We start from the raw sequence: 21,436 nt of genomic DNA on the forward strand, positions 1-21,436 counted from the left end.
AAACACAATTGAATTCTAGGCCTAAGTATCACTGCATTTCACATGTTTACTATTGATTCAATTAGCAATTTAATTGTTTTAAAATATCTTTTTTTTCAAAATTCTTTTCAAAAACAATTGTAAATGGTTATAAAATACCCTTTAAACTCTACAGGTGATTTAAAACAAAGACATGTGGAACTTTTATCGATATAAATTATAAATTCTTAAATTAAAAATGACTAAAAATTGTCCTTTTAATGTAAAAAAGTACATGGATTTGATTAATTGATGTTGATTTGTAAATAAAACTGTAGTTGGTTCATTGATTTGTTTAAACACAACCTTAAAAGATGACATTTAATTAACACAAAGGGGATGAAAATGTGTATTGACAACCACCAACTAAGACATCAGCTTAAAATATATGAAGGGATGAAAGTGAAACAAATGTAGAAGCTAAAAACACACTGGGATGAACATGAAGAACTGCTAAGCTTCATTTAATCAGAAAATATAACAAACTAACCATGACTTAAAGAACTGAAAGAACAAAATCCCTAAAATTAAAACCAAGAGGTTCCCAGATAACAGTTTCTGACAGATTCACTGCTGGACATAAATGATCTATATCGATTTTTTACTGATTCACAAAGAATCGTTACTTCCTTAATTTTGTGTTTTACAAGTTTATTTTAATAAGTTTTAAACCTGTAAAGCACTTTGTGTCGCTGCTGCATAAAAAGTTCTTTATAAATAAAGTTTGACTCTGAATTTAAAAACATTATTGATTTATTAAAGCAGTTACATTTGTAGCAATCAAGTTAACTTCTTTCTGTTAAAGATGTGATTAATCAATGAGATTTGATTCTTAACAATGAGGTAAGCTAGCAAAGAGAATTAGCTCGAGCTTCTAGCTTGATTTAAAGTTGAAAGATCATAGATGTGAATGACGAGGCTTTAAGCTGACTGACCAAGTGAAATTAACAGAACTTCCCTAAATTATTCATACCCCAGGGGTTTGAATAATTTACAGAAGCTCTGAGAATATCTCAGTCTATTGAAAATGTTTTTCTTTACCAGAGCTTGAGTTACAGCTTAACCAGGTGAAAAACCCATTGAGATCAGGATCTCTTTTTCAAGGGTGACATAGCCAAGAGGTCAGGAGCTCACATCATCATTTAAATAGGGTTAAATATGAAACAAAAGTATAAAACTGAAAGATGACTTAATATAATATTTACAATGACTAAAAAGAATCAAAATTCTAAAAAAGAAGATCACTAAAAGGTAGAGAGTAAACAAAGGGTGAGACGTGTGCACCAGCATCTTGGGAAAAAAAAAGGATTAAGTAGATCTAAGTCAGGGCTGTCAAATTCAATCGCACAAGGGGTTTTTGAACACTCCAAAACTACATTTTTAAAACTTTAAAACTGTAATTTTTTAATATAATTATGAACTAGATATATAGCATTAGCAGCAGTAATGCTAGTGTGAATGCTGTAAGCTGAATTTGCCTGCTGAAGATGCTAGTGCTGATAGTTGAAGATGTTGAAAATTGATAGCTGAAAACGCAGAAGCTGATAGCTGAAATTACTGAAGCTAATAGCTGAAAATCCTGAAGCTGATAGCTAAAATATTAGCTAAATGCCAAATTAGACTAAAAAAACGAAAAAAAAAAAAAAAACAGCTAGCACGTAGCTGCAAAAAGGGCTACACTTCAAAATTCCCTAAAAAAAACTCACCGAGACGCTTTTCTCCTTCGGAATCAACTGGAATTATACTGTTAACTATTAAAAAAATACAATAAATAAAAGAAACTAAATTAAACAGCTTCCCACCTTCTCTGCCAGACTCACCGTCACTATGAGGCCCCTCTCCTGGAAGTACTTGACCAGAGGAATGGTGTTTTGCTTGAAGTTGGTCAGGCGGCGGTCGATGGCCTTGGGGTTGTCGTCAGGTCTCCCCTGCTGTTCGGCCCGTTTCTGCAGCCTCTCCTTTAATCTGTGGTTTGCACAGGCCAGGAACACCACCAGGTCGGGGGTGCAGATCTGCAGGGACAAAGGAGATGTGTGGAGTCGTGTCTGGAGAATCGCTCATGTGTGATGGCGGTAATCACAGAGTGTGTGAGCCGAGCTCTTCGCTAAAGAGGCTGGGGCAGGAGGTCAGGCTCAATTTTAAAGCAGTGATGAGGGGTCAAGAAGTTAAAATGCTAAAATGACAGTGCATACAAAAATAAAGACCTCATCTCCGCAAGGTCTGCAGAGGATCAATGCTGGTGGCCTTTTGTGAAGAAGCGGAACGACTTCAGTGTTAGAAAACAATGAATTAGTGAAAAACCTAGAAAAAACAAAACTAGAACAGACCGTTAGCTTAACCAAAACCGATTTCAACTAAGTCATATTTGCTATAATGTAGGGCTGCCACGATTAGTCGACTAATCGACTACTAAATAGTCAACGAATAATTTAATAGTCGATTAGTTGTTACTTTATATTATATGGAGTCAGAGTGTAGTGAAGTTGAAAGTTATAATATCATTCTGCTAGTTTTTTAGACCAGTTTGGCATTTATTAAGGTTTTTTAGGCTATTTTGGAGTTTAGCTAATATTTGAGCTACATACTAGCTGTTTTGGCTAATTCAGGTTTTTTTGTTTTTTAGGCTATTTTGTGTTTAGTCAATTTCTCAGCTACATGCTAGCTGTTTTACTAACTTGGGCTTTTTTTTTTAGGCTGTTTTGACATTTAACTAATATTTCAGATACACGTTAGCTGTTTTGGCTAATTCAGGCTTTTTTGTGTTTTAGGCTATTTTTGTGTTTAGGTTATATTTCAGCTACATGCTAGGTGTTTTGGCTAACTTAGGCTTTTTTTTTTCTTTTCTAGACTATTTTGGAGTTTAGCTAATATTTCAGCTACATGCTAGCTGTTACTTATACTTGGAAAAAATTGTGGTCTTAAGACATGAAATTTTCACAACGTATCCCGAATTAACAATGTTAAAACTGGAAGATGAATGATTAACCATACAAAGATTGAATTTCTTCACTTTGACAATCAGAGCACTGAGAAGAAATCTCATTGCTTCAGCACCATGGACAGCACCTGGCGCGGGACCTCGTGATGCTTTGTTTTAGTTAAATAGTGGGATTCCCCTGGTCTGCATCAGTTCTAAGTCAGCTACTATAGGTGACAGACACTGCCCGTGTCAAGACAGAGAAAGACCGCAGCTACGGAGATCCCTAAGAAGGATTGGTGTATGTTCAGAGAGGCATTCTCTCACGACCGGCATTCCGTGTGGCGCCGGACACTGGGGGGGGTTCACATAATAAGAAAATCATGCATGAACTGTGGGTGATTTTTTTGCTGTTCATATGCAAGTCATTAGGGATTCATGCAAATTTCATTGTAAATTTTCCTTGTGAAACATGTGCGACATACGTAATTTCTAATTTTTTCTTGCGTTCTTCTTTCGTCGACGTGCACAGATGTCGGTCGAGGGTCTCGGCTGATGTGGCCTTACGTGAATTTGGTCTTCAATATTTTTGCCCGGTTTAGAATGATGACTGTTCAGCAGCGGGCGGAGTCCAGCGCTATGCATAATAAGTTGATTAAGAACTGATGCCGACCAGGGGAATCCAACTCTTAGTAACCTTTATTTAACCAGATAAAAAACCCGTTGAGATCAGGATCTCTTTTTCAAGGGTGACCTGACCAAGAGGTCGGCAGAGTATGTCTCATAAATATGATTATAGTGTATAACAAATAATTTTATTGTTTTTTTCAATCTGTTTAATTAAAACAAAGCATTGGTTGCTGTCCATGGTGCTGATGGGATTTCTGCCCAGTGCTCTGATTGTGAAAGTGAGGAAATTAAATGAAGCGCGGGTTTATCTTATCTTTGCATGATTTTTTTGTACATCTACTTCAATGACCGTCAACGGACATCTGTGCCGATCAATGAATGACGAACGCATGAAACACGAAGACCGACATATGTGGAACAGGCACAAAATGCGAGACACGATCTTCATTTGTCATCCTAGATTATAGTATTTAACGTCTACAGGAGAAACAAAAAAAGTTACTTAAAAGTAAAACAAGGAGTCACGTTCTAAGTCAGCAGTGATGTAAAAGAAGGGACTATTTGTGCAGTGCAGTTTGGAAATACATGGCAAACCTACAGATGATCAGAATTGAAGAGAAACTCAATCTAAAAATCTAAAACTCTCCTTAAAGTTTTAGTTTTTAATCGGGTCTGTGTTTGACTTCTCCAACTCATCCAAATGTTTTTAACCTTAAATCTCAACCCTCTTTGTTTACTGGTAATCAAGAGCAGCAGATCTCATTTACTAACAACAACTGTGTACTCAGTCCCAACAGAGCGACTCCATCACCTCTCCGTCTACCAAGGATTTGAGCAGAGATGAGGCGAACGCTCAAGAGAATGTCTGCGATGCAAGAGGGTTCATAAAGAGCCTCAACAGTAATCAGGTAAAATAAACACTCTCTGTAGTGAACAAGCAGCTGACCTCTGCGGTGTGGTGACGGATGTTTGCTCAGAACTTCAGCTGGATCAGCACTTACACAACATTTTTATACTCAGAATATTTTCAATTGTAATGTTCTGAAGACAACACACAGAGTTATCACTGGATGGTCACAGCTTAATGAGCCATGCTAAATGTGAAAAGGTCAGAAGTTCCTCAACATATTGTCTGATAAATTACCATTTAGTTCAAGGGAAAATGTAATCAGATTACCTTTATACTTGGTCTTTACATTTTTAAATCGAGATTCAGGAAAAATATGAGTAAATACAGTGGTGGACAAACAGTTAAAGAAGGACAAACCCACAATTCTCACTGAAATCACTCAAAACTTACAAAAGTATCAATAAATAAAACACCTATGATGTCAATGAAAGGACACACCTGAGTTAATCATGTCACTCTGGTCAAATAGTTTTCAATCTTTTATTGAGGTACCATCATTTTTGTCCAGGCCTGTTTCATTAGTTCGTTTTTTAAATAATTATGTCAATCAACAATTCAAAATTGATGGCTGATTTTGATTGTTTAATTTTCATTTTGTTTAGTTTATTGTTACTTTTGTAAGTTTCAAGTGATTTCAGTGAGAATTGTGGGTTTGTCCTTCTTTAACTGAGGGGTACCAACACTTTTGTCCACCACTGTATTTATGCATGTATTTCTTTATCTTATTTTACTTTTAAAAAATAAAATCAAATCAATTCATGACTATTTATCCTAATTTTGAATTGTCTATAAATCTTTGTCTTTACTTGTTGGTCTTCTCTGCTTTTTTGTTTTGTTTTAGTTACTTAGAATGAAGCAGTTCCCACAGTTTCCTCCACAGACGTCTGTGTTTACGGATGACCAGAGAGTAAAATGTTTTTAATGTTTAGAATGACTGCAGCAGTTAGAAATGAGTCAGTTGTTTAGCACTTGTTCATGAACAACATCAAAATTAAAGTCCCCCTATGGCAATTTTATATTTAAAAAAACTTTCCCAGTTGTGGCTAAATTATGATTATGAAGTTTTTAGCCAAAATCTCACAATCTAAATGTCTTAAAAAGACATTTTTCATGTTGATCTGAAGCCTCTGTTTCCAAAATCTCCTCTGAGGGGGCGTGGCTTATGGAGCTGAGCTGAGCAGCCCTGTTCCCCCCTGTCTGATTATGATAGCTCTGTGTCTCGCTAGCGTAAATCTTCACCGCTGCTACATAAAAACGTCAAGCAACATGTGTAATGTCCGGCCGTATGGTTCTGATCCAGATGTCAGCTGGACGAGGAAGTGAAGATCTTCATGGACAGAACTTCCTCCAAAATCCTGATTCTTTCTCCTTCCAGTTCACCAAAGACTCTTTTAGCTAATTCTCCAATGTTTATTGACTGTGATCAATACATTCAATCATTGGTTTCTCAGAGTTCTTGATAAAATAATCAAAGCTAACATCAAAATGCTCTTTCATTGATTTACAATCCTTTCCAACTGCGGTCAAATGAGCCGCCGTTCACATTTCCGTGGTCACATCAAGAAGCTCTGTGGAGTCTGGTGGAGATTTTCCAGCGTTCTCAGTCCTGCTACCGTAAGTATTGGATGAAACTCACACCAAAAATCCAGTGATGCTGATTTGACCACAGAAATGTGAACGGCGGCTCATTTGACTGCAGTCAATGTGAAGATACCATCTTCTCTTCTCCAGAACCTGAACTAGACACTAGGAACAGATGAGGGTTTAGTGCATGTGCAGCAGAGCTCTTGATGGAAAGAAGATCATTCATTCAAACAGAGTCTGTCCAAGACAGTTTGATTGACAGATTTAAAAGGAGAAATACTCGGAAATGAAAAAACAAAATAATTTCTTATCAGATTTGTTCTCTTTTATAAGAAAAATGCCACAAACGCGTTAAAAACTCAAAAAACATGACAAATCGGATTATTTGTCAAACCCCTGGTTAGGATCACCTGCAGATGAGCTGATGAGGTTGTTGCATTAATCAATATAATAAGAAATGGCTTTCAGGGATTTTTAATATGCATCCAGAAGGTGACAGGAGAAGAGAAAGATGAGAGAAAAAGATCTTTTGTCACTTTTGACAAAAGTGACAAATCAGCACAGCGAGGGGAAACACAGAAAGCTGTGTGAAGCTGCAGCTACATGACTGCAAGGGTTAGAAATGAGAATTTATTATGCATTTTATAACAACAGTATGATATAGCAGCATTTTTAAAGGCAGATTGTCAGTGAAGATGCTGTTTTGTCTGGCGGTGGTTTCATTGTTGAGCTGAAAATAGCTTTTAGCATTTAGGATGAGATTTTTTTGCTTTTCTTATCAGATAATTGCCATTTTCCATCCTCCCTGAAGCACGCTACAGTCAGTTCATGACACATCTACATCTGACATCTGGTTGCATCTTCTTTCAATTGAAAGAAAATGTTTGTAGAAAAAATTCTGCTGCTGTCTGACAAACGGCACTTCTATTTTTGAGTTAAATAAGCTGTTTTTTTCCTGCTTAGGTACTTTGTTTTCAAAGTTAAGATAAGTAACATGAAGTAAAGAAACACGAGCAGCATGAAAACTTTTCTACACTCTCAAGGAAGTTCAGGAAAGTCTCAAAACATTGTCTGCAAAGTAATGGCTGGAAAGTGAAATAAAGGCACTCGGATGTTTATTTTGGTGCAACATTCATGAAAAAACTAAAACTTTTGAATGAAATAACCTTGAAATAAGCAACACTTCAAAGGATTACTTAACAGTGAAGGGAACATCTAAGATGTAACTCAGTCAATCAAATGATCCACTTGAGAAAAACGTATTTTTTTAATCACAAAAAGTTGAAATACTTAAAAGATCAAAGCCTGAACAATAAACTGTCATTTCCAACAATGCAACACAAAGACTTTCTTTAATTAGTGCAGGAATGTCTGGTGGTATGAGGAGAAGCTGCTATCAGTCAGCATCAGAAAGTGGTTTAAAAGCTCCGTCCTAAAGTGAGTCAAACCTTCGCCTCATTGTCAGCCTGGCAACTGTTCATCCAGCTCTCCACCACCTTCCATCTCAAAAACTCATTAGAGCTTTTCTTCCATCAGATTTTGTTTCATTTCCATGATGAAGTCTGCATTTGATCTGCGGAGCTGCCAGAGCTAAAAATAGCATGAATGACATCCTCTGAGGTGCATGTCAGTCTGACTGCAGGACTCTGTTTGGAAGTCCAACTTTTTGTTTCCATAGAGACAATAAAGAATCTCAGACGTCCTCAGGTTGGGGGGTAAATTTGGGCAGATGGTCGGTCACAGCAGTGATTTTTAACAACGATTTAGGAGGTATCTGTATTTAAAACATTTAAGCTTGCATGACATGAGGCTAAAGATCAGGATTGAGCTGAATTTATGTTTTTTTTTTGCCAGCTGTTGAGTCATTGATGCTGTCTCCGGTTAAAATCTGGGAAGGACAAACTTCAAACAGAAGAGCAGATGCTGACCTGCCTCGGTTTAGTGCAGCTGAAATCCCTTTTAGTCACCTCTCTGGAAATTGATTCAATCAAACCCAAATAATATATTAAAAAAAAGGATTCTTTTCATGTTTTCACGCATTTTTCTGTATTTTTATCTGGGCAGAATCAATGACTCATCTACAGAGATGAGCAGAAATAAACACTGTACAAACTAAAAATATTACCTGTATTTATCAGCCAAAGCTGCAGCATGAAAGGAAATCATCTTTTTGTGCTGCAATGCTCTATTTTGCTCTGCCTCTCTGAACATCTGTAGCTGCAGACGCCTCCATCTGTCAGCGAGAAACTATGTTTTTTTTTCAAGTCTTCAGCCAATTCTGACAAGGAGTAACAGCAGACACACTCAGGGGGTTTGAATGGCCTTGCTACAGCTGCTCTAGAATAACAGAAAAAGAGGAAAAAAGATGTCCTTATCGTGGAGTCTGCAGTTTTTTAAGAATGCTAACTTGGATGAAGTCAGGTAATTGTGTAAGATGCATACTAGAATCATATTGTCAGTGCTCAGACACCCAGATTTTTTTTTTTTCTGGAGGAATCTGTAAATAAATAAATGTTTGTGTGTCTGACACTGATTCTTCTTGCTGAAGTGATTTCAAAAACATCACAAAAGGTTCTAGAGCAGGAGTCTGCAAACTGTTGGTTGGCTCTTTGGGTTTGAAGAGAAATGCAAACGAACTGAAAAAACAATGGGTTTGTAGTTTGTAGGGTTTTCTTTTATATTTTTGACACGTCAGACAACTGAGTGAAATTATGGTAAATGTTTATTCTACTGTCAAAGGGGTTCATTCTTCGAATACCAAAATCTATATGTGAAATTTGGATTTTACACTAATGTCATGTTTATATTTGATAGTAAAAGAGAAAAGGGGTAATGGTTCACCAAAGTCATTATGATTTTTAAAAATTCCATGTTTGACTTTCTTCATTTTTTTTATTCTAGTAGATCCGCTGCAACAGGAGCATCCTATTTGACATAGGGAGTATTTTATTTTGAAAGGAACTGAAGGATGTGCTGCTCTCCAAAGTAAAATAAAGTTACATTTGTAAAAAATATGACACTGCTATATTCCGATTTGGTTGAATATTTAAAAGCTAAATTTTATAAATTTAGAACAAAGTGACTTAATGGTCACTTAAATGATTTCATGGTCACAAAACATAGTTTATATATTTTAAATGGTCAAATGGGAGTTTGTAGCTCTTGCTGGGTTTAGGTCAGTAACATTCTGGACCAAATGGCTCTTTTACCATCTTTGTAGACGTCTGTTCTTGTCAGGAGTCAGCTCTCTGTCTCCCCCTCTGGTCACCGGCGGGGGCCATCTCCAGAGTACAGACTGCACTACATCTCCCAGCAACCCCAGCGTACACTTCCTCCTCAGCTGACTCTCAATTGCCAATCACCGACTTGTTAATTAAGCACTGCACAGAGCCTGACTGGGTGTGAAGTATTGTTTGTGCCACCCTGCCTGCATTACTGAGCGTTTCTATCTGGATCTGATCTTCTATTCCTGAACCTGCTTTATCTCTGATTGCCTGCCGCCTGTCCTGACCCTCATCTGGACTCTGACATCTCTCTTGGATGACCCCATGCTCGTTACTGACCCCTGCCTGTCAGACTCTGATTTAGCTTCATAGACTTTTAGCTGTGCTTAGTTCCTGTCTGAACTAATAAACCAGCTGCACGTGGAACCAGCTGTCTGCCCGTCTGTGACAGTTCTACAGAATCGATTGTTTACATGAATAAGTGTCTAAAAGCCCAGAATCTAATTATCAATCAGCACATTTGAAAAGACAAAGGTTTATTGTTTGCATGTTCAGGGAGCATAAATGTTGTCTTGTTCTGTTGTGAGTGGGAGAGCTTTGTGGACCTGCAGAAACAGCAGTTATGTAACGTCACTGTTGTGTTTAACTTTGCCTGCAGCCTGTGGAAGTCTCAGACTCCAGGGAGGAGGTGAATGAAGCAATGTGCTCTCACAATATGCAGTAGGCTAATTAGTTTTTCTCCGAGCATGATGTCTCACTTCTCTGAAGTTAAGGGGAATGTGCAGCGTCAGTGAGCCGTGCCAACCAGGTCTCATATTCACTGTTTTAGTAGGAAACTTGGCAAATTTGAGCAGAAAAACTACTGTAGAGCCACTGATTGAAGCTTTTTTTTAATAAATAACCGCAAACAAAAAATTAAGTCAGACGGAGAAACAGTTAGTTTCATAGTTGTAGACATTTTTCTCCTGATGAACTATAGATGTTTGAGGAAAGATGAATTATTTTGTGCCCATTAGCTCAGATGACTGGACGCTATATCCAGGTTTGTGAAAAAGCATGATGGGAGGATGAAGGAGAGGATGGTCTCTCAGGGCAGCTATAAAGACTGCGGAGGTCCATGAGCAGCAGCTCATAAATGGCTGTTGTGATTCTGTAAAGGGCAAAGTGGCAGCTTGGGGTGAGTAATGAAAATGGATGCTGAGCGTCCTCGGAGAACGGCATGCTCATTCCCAAGCTGGAGTGGGTACAGTCCAGAGGAAAGCACTGAATCCTCCAGAATAAAAGCCGTGTCCTAATGAGTTTTCAGCTCCATCTGTGTTGTTTTCTTGGATTTATGAAGTCATGTTTTGTTTTTATGTTTGGTGTGGAGGTAAAGGTTAAATATTTGGGGGTTTCTGTTCCTTCTCTTTTTCTTGTGCCGTGAAAGTAGGACTGAGTTAAACAAAATAGTTGTTTAGTCCTTTTGTGGTTCAGCTTTTACATTTGTTTTAATTTTGCCAACTTTAGGTGCATTCTTTTGTCTTTGTCATGGAATGATTTCCTTTTTGTGTCAGATTTAAGATAATTTTAGTGTTAATGGTTTAAAGGCTAAAGTAAGTCAAATAACAAACCCTGAGATCTGGTGTTGAAGAGTTAAATCAATAAATAATTTGCATTAGTTACAAATCTGCAAGGGTTTTAGACCTTTTTCTTTAAAAATAAAAAGTGTATCTTTAGTTTCACTGTACATCTTGTTGAGTTGCAGTTTACATTCTCAACTCTAGGGGGCAAAGCATGCAGATCAATGATAAATAAATCGTAAAGTCCACTTATGACAATTTTTATTTGTATTTTAAAAAACATTCCCAGTAGTGTTTTGATCAAGAAGTTTTTAAGCAAAATCCCACAACCTAAATGTCTTAAAAAACATTTTTCATATTGATGTGAAGCCTCCGTTTTCAAAATCTCCTCTGAGGGGGCGTGGCTTTTGAAGCTGAGCAGAGTAGCCCTGCCCCTGATCCCCCCTGTCTGATTATAACAGCTCTTTGTCTTGCTAGTGTAAATCTTCAAGCAATACGGTTAATGTCCAGCCGTATGGTGACGGATGAGGGTTTAGTGCATGTGCAGCAGAGCTGTTGTGATGGAAAGAAGATCATTCATTCAAACAGAGTCTGTCTGAGACAGTTTGATTGACAGATTTAAAAGGAGAAATACAAAAAAATGCAAAAACAAAAGGATTTCTTATTAAATTTGTTCTCTTTCATAAGAAAAATGCCACAAATACATGTTAAAAACTCAAAAACAGGATTTTCATCTGAAGTTGACTTTGAGTCATCAGCCTGAGTGATCTAACATTTATGTAGCATTAAAAACATTTGTGCAAAGTCTTTATCCTAACATTAAACATTAACAGGTTTGGCAATAATATTGAGTATATGAAAGTTGATTGATTACAAATTAACAACACACTTTCCGACATCATTTATCTGAAACTTACACTAAACCAGTTAACAAAACAATTGAGGAAAACCGCTGAGCTCCCACTGGGAGAGAGAACCATCCTTATTTTCCTATAGAAACTAAAGATGTAAATTAGATACAAGTGGAGAAACATTTTGGCAAATGCCAACTTCTTGCATTAAATTTGAATTAGCTCTTTCTGGTTCTAAAAAGTAATTTGTCATGCTTACACCTCAGTGGATAAAGTTTAATTACATTTGGCTGCAGTTCTATTTATTTCACTGCGGTTTGTTTGCTGCAACTTCCTTTTTGTTCAGAATTTCTTCAAGGATGAAGTTTTTTTCTCTGTTCCTGAAGGTTTTAATGCAGCTGTTTTGGCTTTTATATAAAACAATGTGCATGGAAGGAGTGCTAAAATCTGTATTGTTTTATTGTTATGTTGTTGATTTGATGGATAGAATCAGAGCTATAATCCTATCTGAAAGTAGACCTGTCTCGTTAGCACACATGAATCTGACAGCTGACAATAGCTAGGCATTAAGAGCTCAGGTGGGTGTTAATGTTCCTTGTTATAAATCTAAAACGATATTAAATAAACTGCATTCAAGTTTAGCAAAGACCAAAAACCCGAACGTCTGATTCTTCGCCTGGAGCCACAGGAAGTTTCCAGGCTCTGAATTTCTAACGTCTGTCTGGCTCCTTCATCTTTAATCACAGCAGCTTCTCCATCAGCGCCTCTTTCTCTCCGCTGTCTGTTAACTCCTCTGTTGGCCCACAAGCGTCGTGCTGCTGCTAATGATGGAGAGAGGAGTCTTAAGCAGCTCCTCTGGGACGTTTAACGGCGCTACAATAAGCTGACTAAAAGTGCTGTGCAGCATTCGGAGCTCAGCTGCAGGCTGCTGGTTCAGGACAAACACTGTGTAATTGCTTTGTAATATGAAATGATAAGCTAATTGACTCTCAAGTTAGTGGGAAATAAAAGTAAATTAAATACACTTTCTTGCAACAGTTTGACTCCAAGAAGATCCAAATGTGTTTGATTCTCAACAAACTTTAACAGATGAAAACAAAGCGTGTTTTTGGCGTAAAACATTCATTAAAAACAGTCATTACATAAGGATGGCCTCATTTTCTCTTCCTTTACTTCTGCATCGGTTTTTCTGCATTAAGCAATTTCATCTATATATAGAATACCATAAATTCTGTTGCTGGCCTTGATTAGATCACATCAGAGAAACACATCAGCAGGCGCCAGTATTGATGTACAGGTCATGCTTGACCTCCAGAAGACATGTGTTTGCAGAAATGTAAACGCTTTCTGAATGAACCCAAAGATGTTCCCTAGCAACTGCAGACACTGTATTTACTTCACCAGCATCTTTCTTTGTTTAACGGTCTTTTAGAAAAAAAAAAAAAAAGTTATTTTCAAGGTAAAGTATCAACTAAGAGAAAAGAACAGAAGCTGTTTTATCAGATAAGCATTTGATATGAGATGCTGCACAGGAAGCTGCAGCTTTAAGACTGGAAGGGAGCAGCATGGCTGTGTTCAAGCCTGAACCAACATGAACTCAGTAAGAAGCTGTGATTTATTTTTGACCAAACCAGCGACCATCCAGCAGACTGACTTTCAGGGGCTGAGAACAATACCAGTATTTATGTGATCGAGGCTTTTCGTTGATCAACTGGAAAAAAAGTGCATCAGTCTGTATTTCATGCACGACTGCAAGAGAAAGACCAATTTCAGAAAAAATGATATAAACTCCACTGGAGGCTCAGGGGCAGAACCCTTGAGCCATCCTCATAAGACCTTCCCGCTGAAGCAAAGGCTGCAGCTCTAAACATTGCAGCAACACACCAGCAGCAGCAGCATGACAATAACAGCTCTTCCTGCAGACGAAGAGGAAAGGACGATGTTGTTACTACAACTGATTGCTAAGAAAATGAAGAGGAGAATGGACGGTTGTTGGATGGAGGCTGGATCAAAGCCATTTAAGCACTTTAGTGTTCAGCATTCAGCTCCACTCAGCGCTCGTGTGGTGGAGGCTGACTGTTGTAACAAGCTACCAGAACAATTTGGGGCAAAGCTGCATCACTATTGTTTGTCTTGCATGAGTAATAGAATGTCCTGCTTCTTAAAACATCAATAGATCTGCACAAAATGTTTTAAAATTGACCCAAACAAGTAAAGACCATCCTGGTACGATCTTGAAAATGAATCTGGAGTTCTCTTTCTCTTGATTTTTTTTATAGGAACGTTGAAGAAAGAGTTCTGGGTGCCTTCACGGGTATTGTGAAATATAAACCCCTGTTTAAAAAATCCTTCAGGGCATAATTCTGTATGTTTAAACCTGGACTCTGAGGGCTCTGGAGCTACTTTCTCTACACTCCATTGATAACAGTTCAAAAAAAAAAATATCGGCTTTGATTTTTATTTAAATTAGTTTTAGTTAATTTTTGTTGTTTATGTTTAGATAAAAACACATCATTGAGTGAGATGATAGTAAAAGGTTTAATATATAGTCAGACTAGTCTGCAACCTTCAACTTGGAAGGAGCCATTCGGGTTGATTTCTAACAGTTGGAGCGTCAGTCTTCGTTCCTTCACCCTTTAAAAAAAGGGGGCACAAATTCGTATGTATGCTATTGTTACAACTACGATAGAAATAAATGAACTGTTGTTCATTTTGCATGAATAAGACACAAACATTAAAAGAAAATAGCCCTTTTCTTCAAACTTTTGACAGAAGTTTCTTTCAAAATAAAAGACTCCCTGTCACAAGTAGTAGCAGCAAGTGTAATGTCAGCAGTGATGAAATACAAAAGGTTAATTTCACTGTTGTTGGTGCATCTCTGCCAGAAATGTGAATCTAACAAACCAAAATGAAATCAGAGCTACTTAAGTGACCCCTGCCGTATTATACGGACACATTTCAAAGTTCTTATTTTTTTTTAAATAGAAATTTTGCTTAATCATCCGGTGTGGCTTGATACTGGTTGTGCTTATTGACCTCCATCGATTTTTTGTAGTACAGGACAAGACGCACAAAAATGTGTCAAAATGTTGTAATACACACTGTCCTTCAACTGTTTGTAAATGAGTTAAAGTTTGAGTTTGTTTACTTTTCATTCCTTTCACTACCCTCTCAATTCTTACTTTATAGAGGGGAAAAAGAGCCACAATGGAGGGGTAAAAAAGTAAGAATGGAGGGCAGAAAGAGTCACAATGGAGGGGTAAAAAAGTAAGAATGGAGGGCAGAAAGAGTCACAATGGAGGGGTAAAAGAGCCGCAATGGAGGGTGGAAAGAGTCACATTGCAGATGTAAGACAGGCACAATGGAGGGGTAAAAGAGCCACAATGGAGGGGTAAAAGAGTCACAATGGACGGGTAAAACAGCCGCAATGGAGGGGTAAAAGAGTCACAGTGGAGAGGTAAAAGAGCCACACTGGAGGGGTAAAAGAGTCACAATGGAGGGGTAAAAGAGCCGCAATGGAGGGGTAAAAGAGGCACAATGGAGGGGTAAGAGAGCCGCAATGGAGGGTGGAAAGAGTCACATTGCAGATGTAAGACAGGCACAATGGAGGGGTAAAAAAGCCACACTGGAGGGGTAAAAGAGTCACAATGGAGGGGTAAAAGAGCCACAATGGAGGGGTAAAAGAGTCACAATGGAGGGGTAAAAGAGCCACAATGGAGGGGTAAAAGAGGCACAATGGAGGGGTAAAAGAGCCGCAATGGAGGGTGGAAAGAGTCACAATGCAGATGTAAGACAGGCACAATGGAGGGGTAAAAGAGCCAAAATGGAGGGGTAAAAGAGTCACAATGGACGGGTAAAACAGCCGCAATGGAGGGGTAAAAGAGTCACAGTGGAGAGGTAAAAGAGCCACACTGGAGGGGTAAAAGAGTCACAATGGAGGGGTAAAAGAGCCGCAATGGAGGGGTAAAAGAGGCACAATGGAGGGGTAAAAGAGCCACAATGGAGGGGTAAAAGAGTCACAATGGAGGGGTAAAAGAGTCACAATGGAGGGGTAAAAGAGTCACACTGGAGGGGTAAAAGAGTCACAGTGGAGGGGTAAAAGAGTCACAATGGAGGGGTAAAAAAGCCACACTGGAGGGGTAAAAGAGTCACAATGGAGGGGTAAAAGAGAAACACTGGAGGGGTAAAAGAGTCACAGTGGAGGGGTAAAAGAGCCACAATGGAGGGGTAAAAGAGTCACAGTGGAGGGGTAAAAGAGCCACAATGGAGGGGTAAAAGAGGCGCAATGGAGGGGTAAAAGAGCCAATATGGAGGGGTAAAAGAGCCACTTTTTTGTAGCATCTCACAATAGATTATTCAGAAATGACCAGCCCAGTCTGGTGACTCAGTTGTAACTCCCAGGACCGATGCTCCTGCACTGGGTGGTCATTGGCTGCTGTCCGTTCAGCAGTGACAGAGTTGTTTATGTGCGGTTTGAGTTAGTTTACTTTTTTTCTCCTTCACTTTTTCACTTTTTACTTTATAGAAAAATATAACATTTATATTATTCAAATATTGTACATATATAAACGAATAGTTAAATGGTCACAAAATCATCAATAATAGCCTATAATCATGTGTTGTGTGTTTTTTGGGACTTTCTCACCTAAATGGTTCTTTTTGTGCTAAAGTTTACAGACTCCTAGTTTAAACTCTTCCTTTGACAGCATCCCAGAATAGGTTATTCAGAAATGACCAGCCCAGTCTGGTGAGTATGTTGTAAATCCCAGGAGCGTTGCTCCTGCGCCGGGTGGTCATCGGCTGCTGTCCGGTCAGCGTGACAGAGTTGTTTATGTGCGGTCTCTTGGACACAGTTATAAACACGGATTCGCTGGAGTGTTATCTGCGTGTTTACATCTCCAGTGAACCTTCCCGGGTCCTTATTTAACCCTAGGGCACGCAGCTGTTACTCTGCCATCGAAGCTCCTAAAAGTGTAGATTTTATTTTGTGAGATTGCCAGGAAATAAAGTTTAAAAAGGCAACGAAGGCTCAGACTAAAGGGCTTAAATATGCTACATGAGAATATGGGTTGATTTCTTTAATCACATATGAACATGTGAAGGTTTGCATTTAACTGGCTTCCTGCTAGATTTGCTGATTTTAGCCGCAGTAAAGGATTGGTCAGAGAACTGAATCACACCAAATCCTTCAGCTTCTTTATTTCCCTCTGGCAGTATCCAGACAGTGACTGTAGCATTCTATACCAAAACACAGTCTTATCATAAGTTAGGCATCATCAGAGGATAAAATGTGCATTAAAAGACACAATTAAAAAAAAAAGTTTTCTAAAATTATCCTGTAAGTGCACAGATATATGACCTCACTGACATCACTGTATTCACAGCAGGGCGGCTGATCCGTCAGTTCAAATTTAAATTGTTTTTCTAATTACCTTTGTGGAATAAATTGGCAAACTGAGATGAACTGCTTCCAGGAGATCTTTTGGATAAAAAATTTACATTTTGCCATGTAACTAATTAAAAATGCAAAAGGAAATCATGGTTGATGATAGCACAGTTTTGATATTAATCCCTTCATATCTTCAGGAAATGGACTAAACTGTTGCTTAAAGCTCAGTGAGTGTTCTCCTGCTAATATGTTGAGTTTTGCTGTTGCAGCTGCTGCTTACAGCAGACACCTCCATCCAGAAGTTCATTCTGAGGGAATCTGATCCTTTTTCACAAATCAAATAATTTATCTAAACTATATTTGCTTGATAAAAAATAAAAGTTAGTCTGTTTTCCTTCAGCACTTCAAACACCTGCAGATTTTCACAAAGGAAAAGTGAAATATTTTTAGTTAATTGTGGACCACATACTTACAAACTAGGTATTAAAAATGCAAAAACGGGAGTTTATTCATTTTAGATTTATTTTCTAGCTCTTCTATGTTCTTTGGACAACCTTCATGTTTTGGACTTTCATTTTGTTGTTCATTTCCTGTTGTACACTGTTTTTGCGTCCCACTACAATAACTGTGTTCATTGAATTGACCTGTTTTCTGCTCCATTTAGCAGCTTTCTTCAGTCCACTTCTCTGTCAGTCCACTGAATACAGTTGGTTTCACGCTCCAGCCTCTCTCTTTATGCTTCTTCTGTCTGCCAAGTGTTTTGATCATTTCTGCCCCTGACCACGTCTTCCTGCCGCTGGCCGGCCGGCCTGCCAGCATGTGAAATGTGCCAAATGAGATGGAATCTGTCTCCACTTATGCTTTCTGGATCACCTTCTGGATCTGGATGATGGACATGCTTGACTACCTGCATGGGATTACTTGTGCAGAACCTCTTTGTTTTTTTCATCCTTTACTGCTTGAAAAACTGAATGAAATCATGAACTTGCTTTCTATGTTACTTAGGTTGCTATAGTGTTTTCTATACAAGTTATCTTTTTTTTTTCTTTAATAAAATTATTACTAACATGCCTGATTGTGTGTTTAATATTTACATTGATGTGTGAAAAATATTAAACTGCATTTAATTGTATATTAAAGACCTCTTTAAAGATCTTTGGCCACAAGGCTGTTCTTACGTTTTCATTCAGCAACCACTATATCTGAGCATTACTGAGCTTTATGAGCAAAAAGAAATCTGCTTATCAGAAAGAAAATTGACTTCAAAACCTGCAGTCAAACAACTGTTCCTCATGTCGAACTAAAGTCCAGCTTGGACACTGAGATTTGAATCAAAAACTCCTTAAAATCTCTGCTAAATCCTGGTTGTGATGTACAGTCTAATAAGTAATTATAGGTGTAAGGATTCATCGATTCATCTGTGAATTTAATCATATTCTTACAATCCAACCAGATCGATCTGTCAGAGACAAGTTGTTAATGGAATACACCATTATAACATTGTTTCAAAAGGAAATAAAGTGATTATAATTGATTTTGGAAAATCCCATTTGGATTCAGACATGGTAGTGTCATGATTCTATGTTTAGGTTTTGTCATTTTCCGACCACCTTGGACCCAGCAGGAGACGTTTTTGTGCTTGTGTCATCTTCTGTTTTCACTGTCAGTCTCACCATGTTCAGGTTTAATCATCCACACCTGTCTTGATTTAGTTAATCAACCTCAGTGTATTTAAGTGTCTGGTTTTCCATCCTCAGTGTCGGGTCATCTGCTCTGTTCTGTTATGCCACTTTTTTTGTTGCTCTCATGGTTTTTCATTTTTGTCATGTTTCAGTTATTTATAAAATGCTTTACTTCTCTGCCACCTTGCCTGGTCTCCTGCTTTTGGGTCCTCCACCACATCCTGACAGGCAGGTTTATTTAACTGTCAGGTAAAAATGACCATCGCACTGGACAACACACACATAAAGCAGCAGAAACTGATCACCTATCATTCCAGTCCAATGAAACACTTGGAATTTATCCAAGTCATGTGACCATACAGTGTGGTAGAATGTTCTAATAGAGGATCCTTTTGCTCCTTCAATGCACTTTGCATCATCCTGATGTGGGATGGGGGGGCTGGATAATTCTCTTTTGACTGATGTCACGGTGACCTACAGATCTAAAAGGCTCACGGTCACACACTTTCAGATTTAGATGGCCTCCAACCCCAAACATGGATGTGTTGTGTCACAGTTCAGACGTCTCAGTGTGAACTCAGACCACTGGTTTTTGAAACAATTCCACAAATTCACATAAAACATCTTAAATCTGTATTCACAAGACAAGGATAAGTGACAAAAACATTTCTGGGCCACTACCTCTTTCATTAGAAATGAGAATTGGTTTATTTGAAATGACTTTAATTATAAAATAAAGCCCACAGGAAGTGACCTACAAAATCAACTTCCTTTTATTTTGTTTGCCACATTGTTTAAGCAACCATCAGCTAAATTCTGCAAATTAGATTCACCCAAAATGCATTTATAAACTAAAAGTCAATGATATCAAAAGGGGACAACCAAAATAATCTAATCCTTTTGTTATTTAAAGAACAGGTAATGTAAATGAATACTTTCTCTAGTAAGGAGTAATGCATTTTCTTTGACTGACACTATAAAGCCGTATAGCTGCTTTCATAAAATGTAAGTACAGTAAAACAATTACTTTTCCTGTCTACCCTTACCAAAAATAAGTATACTTCAAGCATATGTTTTAAAGTATACTTCCCAAGTGTACCAAGTACTCTTAAAAAGTACATTGGCAGTTTACTAACAAGTATAATTCTTGGAACTAATTTGGGCTACTTCAAGTTTAAAAAAGTATACTTAGAAGTATACTTAAAGTAACTTCTCTGGCTGTAAAGCACTTTGGGCCTCAAAGAAGGTAGTAAAGTACCACCAGTTATGAATATATAATTTGAAAATATTTTGTCAAAGTAACATTTCTGGATGTATCCATCTGACCTTAAAGTTTTTAATTCACAAAAATGACTTACATTTCATGAATTAACTAAACTTCTGTAAAATCAAAACAACAGACTCATTTCACGTGACGTCGCACAAAATGGTGATATAGCAGTAATTGTGTAAAGTTATTTCCGGGCAAAGTGGAGAACTGAGCGCTGTTTAACACAATTTTACGTAACCTTACCAAATGTAGTGGAAAATTGTGCAATATTTATCTTTTTATTTCTTCTCTTAATTGTTCACAAATCAAAAACAGATGTCTCTTGTCCTGTCTGCAGAAAGCTGCACAGCTGCTTCCCCAAAATCATATGGATGATATTAAACGAGTCCTGGATTATTTCTATCTGACAACCTGGTAGTAGTTAGACGGAGTACAAGTACTTCATTGAATGCTGCTTGTTTGATTATGAAGGTAATTATGATTTTATTCCTGTAATGTATGCTAATGCTAATGCTAGCAATAGCTTTGGGTATGGGGCGTAAAGCTGCAGAAGATCTTTTCTCACCAGTTAAATGTTATTTAAATGTCCATTCATACACTCAAAATAGAGCAAAATCAAATCAAATATACTTTATTTAAAAGTCAGACGATTTTAGCATGTCTTACATAAAAATAAAACAAATTACTGTTGTAATGTTTTCTACTGCGGTCAGTGAGCCGCTGTTCGCTCAGCCGTGGTTCTATCGTTACTCCCCTTTGCTTATGCTCAAAACTGTGTCCAATCTGCGGGAAAATGAAGGTAGAAAATGACAAAATTCTTAATAAACTGTTGCCAAAAATATGAAAGTGACTATGTGGATGTAATTTTCTAAATACATACGGCCAGTGCTGAGACTTTTTTTGTTTTTTCTTATTTTGAAAGATGAAAACACGTTACGTAGCTTAAAAGCTGCTCATAAAATATTCGCTATGCCAAACGATTCCTGTTTTTGAAATTACCCCCTAAAATACCCAGAAAAACAACTTAAATTTAGCCTTAAATGCAATTAAAATCCACACGGAAATGCAGTACTATGCATCTTTGCAGCATGTAGCCTATTACGTGTGGCCAACATGACTTTCCATCAGTTTTTGTGCGTGGTCGCACTTAAAACACGTGCAAATAACATCAAGAAAAAGTTGAACCTGTTAGAATAATATCTGCTCAAAAGAAATATTTTCAATAGAACCTCCAATATTGAGGGATTATTCACATTTGTATTTAGATTTGAGAACGATCTAAGAGAGGAAATGAAAATACAGTTAGGTAGAACATTAATAAAATACATATTGTCAATCGATGTTGTTACTTTTTATTATTTACGTAAAGTTGTAATATTGGCATTTTGTTTGACGGGATAAT

The 21,436-nt window shown here is 37.7% G+C and overlaps 1 protein-coding gene across 2 annotated transcripts in view; it reads right to left on the minus strand.

Moving 5' to 3' along the window:
- ak5 (adenylate kinase 5) overlaps positions 1 to 21,436 on the minus strand; it is a 99,590-nt gene that overhangs the window by 54,164 nt on the left and 23,990 nt on the right. For both annotated transcript variants that reach the window (XM_024281640.2, XM_036216425.1), the window contains exon 6: positions 1,839 to 2,030. In XM_024281640.2, coding sequence (XP_024137408.1) covers positions 1,839 to 2,030 — 192 coding nt within the window. The remainder of the gene's footprint in view (positions 1 to 1,838; positions 2,031 to 21,436) is intronic.

Source organism: Oryzias melastigma, linkage group LG17 (genome assembly GCF_002922805.2).
Source record: "Oryzias melastigma strain HK-1 linkage group LG17, ASM292280v2, whole genome shotgun sequence".
In the NCBI taxonomy this organism is placed as follows: domain Eukaryota; kingdom Metazoa; phylum Chordata; class Actinopteri; order Beloniformes; family Adrianichthyidae; genus Oryzias; species Oryzias melastigma.